This window comes from Siphateles boraxobius, unplaced genomic scaffold (assembly GCF_051911475.1).
Source record: "Siphateles boraxobius isolate OS27281-9 unplaced genomic scaffold, OSU_SipBor_1 5, whole genome shotgun sequence".
NCBI classification, from domain to species: domain Eukaryota; kingdom Metazoa; phylum Chordata; class Actinopteri; order Cypriniformes; family Leuciscidae; genus Siphateles; species Siphateles boraxobius.
In genome coordinates, this window is record NW_027509141.1 from 33,785,700 (window position 1) to 33,793,583 (window position 7,884).

The 7,884-nt window shown below is 36.6% G+C and overlaps 1 protein-coding gene across 1 annotated transcript; it reads right to left on the reverse strand.

The window, feature by feature from the left end:
* Window positions 1-1,519: 1,519 nt before the first annotated feature.
* Window positions 1,520-6,475, reverse strand: tnfrsf9b (tumor necrosis factor receptor superfamily, member 9b). Its single transcript, XM_077204098.1, has 7 exons — window positions 6,213-6,475; window positions 4,344-4,478; window positions 3,981-4,118; window positions 3,823-3,892; window positions 3,597-3,709; window positions 3,074-3,187; window positions 1,520-2,980 (listed from the first exon to the last, which is right to left on the reverse strand). The coding sequence occupies exons 1-7, from the start codon at window positions 6,364-6,366 to the stop codon at window positions 2,853-2,855; spliced, it is 852 nt and encodes a 283-aa protein (XP_077060213.1). The 5' UTR covers window positions 6,367-6,475; the 3' UTR covers window positions 1,520-2,852.
* Window positions 6,476-7,884: the final 1,409 nt, after the last annotated feature.

Here is a 7,884-nt window from a genome sequence, read left to right on the forward strand (position 1 = left end):
TAATTAAAACAAATTTAATTAAAAATAAATCCATAAAATGATCGCATGATGGAAACCCCTGAAAGGTTCTATAGGCTATATATGAAGCGACTGACAGAACACTTTAAGGTTTCTGTGTATAACCTTTTCTTCTAAAAGTGAACAACTTGTAAATGGAAGGACACTTGAAGTTGGTTTTCCAACTGCGATTTCATCCTGTTGTTAAATGGCAACACACAAACATGACGGCAGACAGGGAAATGTAATGCACATAGTTTATGATAAACACTCGCTTTTAATCTATCAAACTACATTGAGTCAAAGTTCCTTTATTATATGATGATACAAACACTGTAATTTTTTTAAATCTCTGTTGTTAATTGTAAACCTGCTAAACGAATATTAGCATAGAGTGCTGCAGGGACAATGTATTATTGTAGGCCAAAACCAGGAAACGAGTTAACATTCAAGTCAATGGGTTTTTTAAGGCCTGAAATAAGGTCTGTTGTTAAGGTCATTCACGTTTTAATCTACGGCATAAAAAACATAATTAATGTGATTTTTTTAAAGCGTTTACTTATATTGAAAAAGGCAATGGCTAACATGTGGCTGAATGTGACTATAAAGGTTATCGGAGACATTAAATGTCATTAGACTGGACAGGTAAACTCATCTACATCTACTCAGCCTCATGGTTTATAATATGAAGTTGTTCACTTGTGAAGATTATCGTGATGAACAAAACATGTGAGAATTACAAACTTTTGTTGGTCACAGACCTTATTGGGTTTTGTCGAAATTACGAAATTGCGGTTTGCACTACAAAAATATGTCATCAATGCACATCTTCAGGTATTTGTTTATTTGAGTCATTTAATGTGCATGCAGTGGAATAACATCTTTGTTTAATAATACAGGTAAAATGGAAAAAAATAGCAAGAGTAAACTGAAGGATAATACACCAGAGATCTGTGATTTTATGTTTGTGAAAGGGATATAATACCTTATTTCTGCTGTCTTTGTGTTGCGCTTCAATTGCTTTATTTCACAGCATTTTCAAAGGGTTTTAGTCCACATTTGTTTTTTAAATTTTTGTTCTTCATTTTCACTTAAAGAAAAAAGAGCAGCAGCTCTGTGTTTAATGGTAATGCGAAACGTGATTCTAAGGGTCAGAGGTCAGAAAAAACCTGAGATGTCTTTTACCAGAATGTGAAGTTGGAAATTTCAGTGGATTTAAAATAATGATATGCAGGGGAATTTGGATGGTGTTGAATTAAAATATCAAACGGCGTCACATCCTGACAGCCTACAGTATTTCAGTGCAGAGGTCTCTGCTCCCCCCACACATACTGTAACCTTTTGTGCATGAGCACCGTGGCGATGACATCATCCTCATGAACGCCTCTCTGTTCTCTAAGGCTAAAGGGCAACTGAACCTCTACAGTTTAAAGGTCTCATATTTGAGGATTTCTTTCTTCTTTTTTTTTTGTATTGTGTTAACATCTTATGTGTTTTCATAATAAAAGTAATCTGAGCACAATGATTTCCAACAGGCTGATTTATTATCAAACATAAAACAATTCTCAAATATCCCTTGTTGAAATGATAATTTATACAACATACAAACGGCATTGCAATTTATTGAGTCACAACAAAACAATATTATAGATCAGGATTTGGCAAACTGGAATTTGTCAGCTGATAAAAAATGTAAAAAAAAATTCATAAAAAATGTAAAATTAACAATTTTAAAATAAAAACAAAAAAAGTTTTTTTTGTTTACCTGCATGTCATGTGACTATTAACCAACATCCATTGTTAAATTATTTAAATATATAAAAAAAGAGGTTTGGCTGATAAAAAAACAACTACATTTGCCATGTCCTCATGTGACCAGCATCAGTTAAGTCAGTTTATGTTCACTGCCATTCATTAATCCTGTCCCGTGGCCCCGTGGGATAGTAAAGTCTCCACCGTACACACACTTCACAATCTCACCGGAAGTGGTAGGTCATCCGGGTACTTTCTGCCTACTGCGAATTCGGACATACTTTTGTCAGATATGGTTTTTCACTATATAGTAGGGAAGTATGTGATTCCTAATGCAGCCGAAGTTGGAAAAAAATCACAATAATGTATTCAACAAAAATAAACAATAATATTTAGTCAAGTTCATGTACCTCTCAGAGTTAACACTTAGGATCAAACCTTCTTGTACAACAAGTACAAAATGTATTCCTTTACAACATGGGCAGAACATTAATATGAAAAAACAACAGTACAGAAAAATCTCAAATACCTCAGCTGCTTTACTGGCTACAAAATGTCACTGGCATCATGGTTTACAAAAGAATTCAGTAAATAAATTATACATTACATAGAAACACAATATACATATCCTCAATATACATAATGATCATTAAGTGACCCTGGATGACAAAACCAGTCACATGGGTCATTTTTGTGAAATTGAGATTTATGCATCACATTAAAGCTGAATAAATAAGCTTTCCATAAATGTATGGTTTGGTTAGGATAGGACAATGTTTGGCCGAGATACAACTATTTGAACATCTAGAATCTGAGGGTGCAAAAAAATCGAAACATTGAGAAAATCGCCTTTAAAGTTGTCCATTAATGTTCGCGATTGTGCTGCATTCACTCACAAAAATAAATGTTTTATACATTTACGGTAGGAAATTTAAAAAATATATATCTTAATGGAACATGATCTTTACTTAATATCCTAATGATTTTTGGCATAAAAGAAAAATTGATCATTTTGACCCATACAATGTATTGTTGGCTATTCCCACAAATATACCTGTGCTACTTAAGACTGGTTTTGTGATCCAGGGTCACGATCCCAGCGTTCATGGCTCTAAAGGCCCGATGCTCTGCGAGAGCAGTGACTCTATGGAGCTCTGACTGCTACTGCCGTGTTCCTGCTGAGGAAAACAGAAGCTGGCGTCTCCAGAAAGAGACGTCGGAATCTCTTCTCCTGCGGGTCGGGAGATACAGAGAAGCATGTGTGGATGAAGATGCGGGAACCCTTAAACATGCAGAACTAAAGAAAACGGCAGATGAAGTTTACCTGGTTGATGTTTTTCTTTACGGGTGACCTTTCTTCTCCACTCCAGGAAGAGGATTGTAGCAACAGGTATTGTTACGCAGAGGAGCCCAAAGATGATGAGAATAACTGTGACCTCTGTAGCAAAGAGAAACAAAGAGTGAATCACTTGAAAATGAGCTTTAAAGACGCCAATGGAATTTTTTTTTGAGTTTTAGCCTTTGATACATATAACTAACAAATCATAGTTCATGGACATGACCACCACAAGTTATTGGCTCTTTTTTAATTGAAATGTATTTATGAACATCAAGTTTGTGTGTGTGTGTGTGTGTGTGTGTGTGTGCGTGTGCGTGCGTGTGTGTGTGTGTGTGCGTGTGTGTGTATGCATATGAATTATAAAAGGTCAAATGCATGAAAAATGTAGGGCCGCTTCCCATAATCTGAAATAAAGACCCCTTCAGGGTGTTTAGAAACTCCCTGTGATGTCAGGGTCATCAGTGAGGTCATTATCATGCCCACAGGTTTATATTTCTGTCCTACGTACTGCTGTCCGCATCACTGTTCGGGAACACTGTTGGTTTGGTATGTGGTTTAGGGCCACAGACCACATCTGTAGATGAACTTCCAGGAACAATTATTTGATGGTCAGGCGTACATCTGTGGGTTGAGAGATACATCTTTTGAAATGGCTTGTAAAATGTGGTTTCATCAGCTCGGAAACATTTTTAACAGGCAGATCGATATCAGAAACAATGTTAAAGGCGTCATACTTGGTCCAGTTCACGCAGGGTTGATGGATCTTGTCATTGTACATCCCTGGAGGACACGGCTCACACTTGTCTAAATTCATACCAGAAAGACTTTACTGTCAGATGCATATTAGTTAATAATATCAAAAGACTGATCAATTATCTTCCTCCAGACTTACCTCTTCCAGCAGGTTGCTCTCCTTTCCCACACTCTTTCAGGCAGTGAAGGCATTTGTCATTTCCACATCGATATCCTTGTAAACACCCACAAACTGTGTCGCTGCTGGTGGTGCAGTTCTCTTTCACCCGCATGCGTTCTGTTTTTGATATTTTGATATTTGGTATTATTCGGGCTTGGGTCATTATTGGGCTAGTTTTTACTGGCCATTGTCTTATTACACAGACCCGCAAACCCTGTCATCAGCTAAGGGCAGTTTTAGCATTTGTATGGTGATGCTCAGTCAGAGCACTTGAATAAAAAAAACATAATGAAGAAGTCTTTAGCATCAGTTAAAATGAAAAAATATATATATATGCTGTACCTCCTATACACTCTTCACATCTCTGACAGATCCATCGGCTTGCGTCAGGGTTTGCCAAGGGGATGAAGTTGTCTTTTCCACAAGGAGTACACAGTTTCTTTGGGTCTGGACCGCATTCACTGACTATACGGTTTCCTGCAACAAACACACACACACACACACACACATACATTAAGATTAGAAGTCTGAGACCACATTAAAACCTGAAAAACAACACACCTTGGGTGAACACAGTCTACATCCTCTTTAGACGTGTCCTCTTTCTCCTAAACCTTAATGGGATAGTTCACCCAAAAATGACAGTTCTGTCATCATTTACTCTTCATCATGTTGTTATAAACCTGTATGAATTTATTTCTTTGCGCTAAACACAAAAGAAGATATTTTGAAGAACGTTGGTAACCAAACGGTTGCTGGTCCCCATTGACTTCTATAGTAGGGAAAAAATATTACAGAAGTCAATGTTACCAACATTCTGCATTCTCCAATCCAATATGCATTGCAAAACAATGAAGCATTGTAATGTAAAATGAAAGAGACATATTTATTTGACTAATCATATAAATAATTGTGTTGTCTGATTTTGTACAGATGAACCTTTATTATGCTGTCATCAGTCATTGATTCAAATGGTAGACACACCAAAATCACATTTACTTTTCGATTGTTGACTATAATAGATTAAATAAAAAATGCAACACAGAAGCATTTTTACAAGTGGACTTCTGAACCTCAGTCTATACCCGACATCCTTCCGGTGAACATTATACATCTCTGAATTAAATCGAAAGTAATGTGCTGTGAGGATGAAAGCAGCTGATATTGTGGTTTTTTTAATCACATGATCACACTTGTATTGAGGGGGAACAGGAACACACTTTATATCAGTGTTCATGTGTGTTTTAGTACAGGCTACATACTCTGAACTGTATTTACATTGATATTTTTGCTGTCGCTTGATAACATTGTTATACATAGCTATTATAGCAATTCCAGTTTTGAGGTTTAGTCATTTATTACAAATTCATCAATCACAAATTTATAACCGTGTATTAAATTCTTACATCTGAGCTTCTCAAGCCTCCATGTATGTAATTTGCAACAAAAATGTTTAGGCCTACATGTTTTTTTCCCCATTCGGTTTCCATTTACATTGATATTTTTGGTGTTAGTTGATAACACATTGTTATTAATATTATTATAGTAATAAAATGTGGTGATGTTTAACAAAATTATCAATTTACATTGATATTCTATTCGAGACAAAACCCTGGCATTATTCTGCTTTCTTATGCAACAAAAACATATTTTTATTGATTTAATCAATCTTACTAAAAAATAACACGGTGACACTGCTTCATTTTACATGAAACTCTGAAGTACTTCTAAGAATACAATGATACTAAGAGTTCTTTTAATGCATATTTCTTCTATTTCTTTTTACTACATGCATTCATTTTTTTTCCAGGTTTTTACTTACACAATAAACGAACAATAAGCATAGACCATTGTTTCTCAAACCTTTCTGAACCAATGTCCCCATTTGGCCCCAGCTTTTTTGAAAAAAAAAAAATCCAAATTCATCCTACCCACAATCCTAATCCTTACTATGGAAACAGGAATCTCACACACATAAACACTGTATATTAAACTATAAACTAATAATCTATTGTATCTTGATACTTGTACCCAAAGTTAAAGTCAAGATCTGTAGTTTATCAAGCATCTATATTTTTTTGTTTTGTTGTTTGTTTATTGTTACGGACTATTTTGTTGAGTTTGAGAAACATTGATGCAGACAAAACAGATGTTATATTCAGGGTTTTATCAATCATTTTATCCCAGAGTTAAGTCGTTTGGAAAACTCACCTGGATGACACTGCGTACAGCACACGTCTTTGTTTACTTTACTGTTTTCCCAGATCTGACATCCAGATTCCCCGCTGTGTCCTTCAGCCAGAACCAGGACAGCCACAGCCAGGATCAGTCCATAGAGCAGCTCCATCCTCCACAACAGGTCCATCTGCTCACAGGCTTCACACACACACACACACACACACACACACCGTTCTCTGGAAGGTGCTGATAATAAAGATCTTCTCTAGAGTGCTGCGTCTATACAAGGTCTGAAACCCTCACACGTGAAACCACATTTGTAAGTTCCAAAACGTCATGAGTACGCCCACATGCACACTCACACACACACACACACACACACACACAGACGCATTTAGTGTCTGACAGTGACTCGTCAGCTTTCTGCAGGTTTTTTTTCATAGATAATGACGATGATCCAGTTCAATAGTGCAGGGATATTCCTTCCTTCAACTTTAAATAATCAAATTATGTATTTAATTTCATTTTTTAGAGAGGAACCACAACCATTGTACGATATATGCCAATTATTAATTTTTTAGATACATTTTATATCGGGGATAATGCAATGATTACACATTTATAGTTACAATCCACAGTATTTTTCAATATTTAAAGGTGCACTATTATAACTTTTGGCCCTCTAGCGGTAAAAAAGAAAGAACATTGTTTTGGTTGTGCTTCGGCTCTTCGTGACTGTGCGGATGAATATGATTATTCTACTGCTCATAAAACTATTCACTTTCACTATAGGTGATATAACCCGATGGAAAGGATCTCGAGCTGACTAGCTGAAGACTTTAGCTTTAATAGACACGGTACATCCTTGAAAATATAATCCAGCACAGATAATGAATTAACCTTCACAATATAATGCTTATGAACTCTGTTAGAGAGCTACATGTTAATTTATCTGTTCAATAAAACACTTACTCTCCTGTTGAGTAATAAAAACACCCATCATCTCCGCATCGCTTTTACAACATTTCAGATCCCTCAGTTCTCCATCTCTGAAACACCAAGCTGATGTTGATTCTTGTTTTATTACGAGCTCGTTCTCTTTTCTCCAGCAGACTCTCCTCTGTTCACACACACACACACACACACACACACACACACACACACACACACACACACACACACACACACACACACACACACACACACACACACACACAGGATCTGATGTTGATTCTTGTTTTATTACGAGCTCATTCTCTTTTATCCAGCAGACTCTCTTCTGTTCACACACACACACACACAGACACACACACACACACAGGATCTGATGTTGATTCTTGTTTTATTACGAGCTCGTTCTCTTTTCTCCAGCAGACTCTCTTCTGTTCAGAGTTTGTTTAAAACGGGGGATTCTCCGGAGGTTGGAGATTTAGCGGCTTCATGTCAACCTTTCTCGTTCTCTAACCTCTGAACCTCACACACCAGACACACACACACACACACACACATTCTCAACTGACTTCTCACACCAGACACGCGTCAAAGCATCCGGAGTAACTTTACTCTATTTACGAGCATGTATGCAATTACGTGCGAAAACCACCCCAACAGCTGTAAAATACAGTATAGGTCCCAGACTAAAATAAATGTTTGAGCTGTTTTAACTAAAAGCTGCTTGCACTGCTATTTCTTAAAATATGTCCCT

What these genes read in the sequence shown, in the direction of transcription:
- tnfrsf9b (XM_077204098.1), bottom strand. Translation starts at nt 6,366, where the DNA reads ATGGACCTGTTGTGGAGGATGGAGCTGCTCTATGGACTGATCCTGGCT. An exon ending in ATGTGAAGAGTGTATAGGAG is followed by an intron (nt 4,119 to 4,343) that starts GTACAGCATATA and finishes TATCAAAAACAG; the next exon opens with AACGCATGCGGGTGAAAGAG. An exon ending in TAAAGAAAAACATCAACCAG is followed by an intron (nt 2,981 to 3,073) that starts GTAAACTTCATC and finishes CCCGACCCGCAG; the next exon opens with GAGAAGAGATTCCGACGTCT.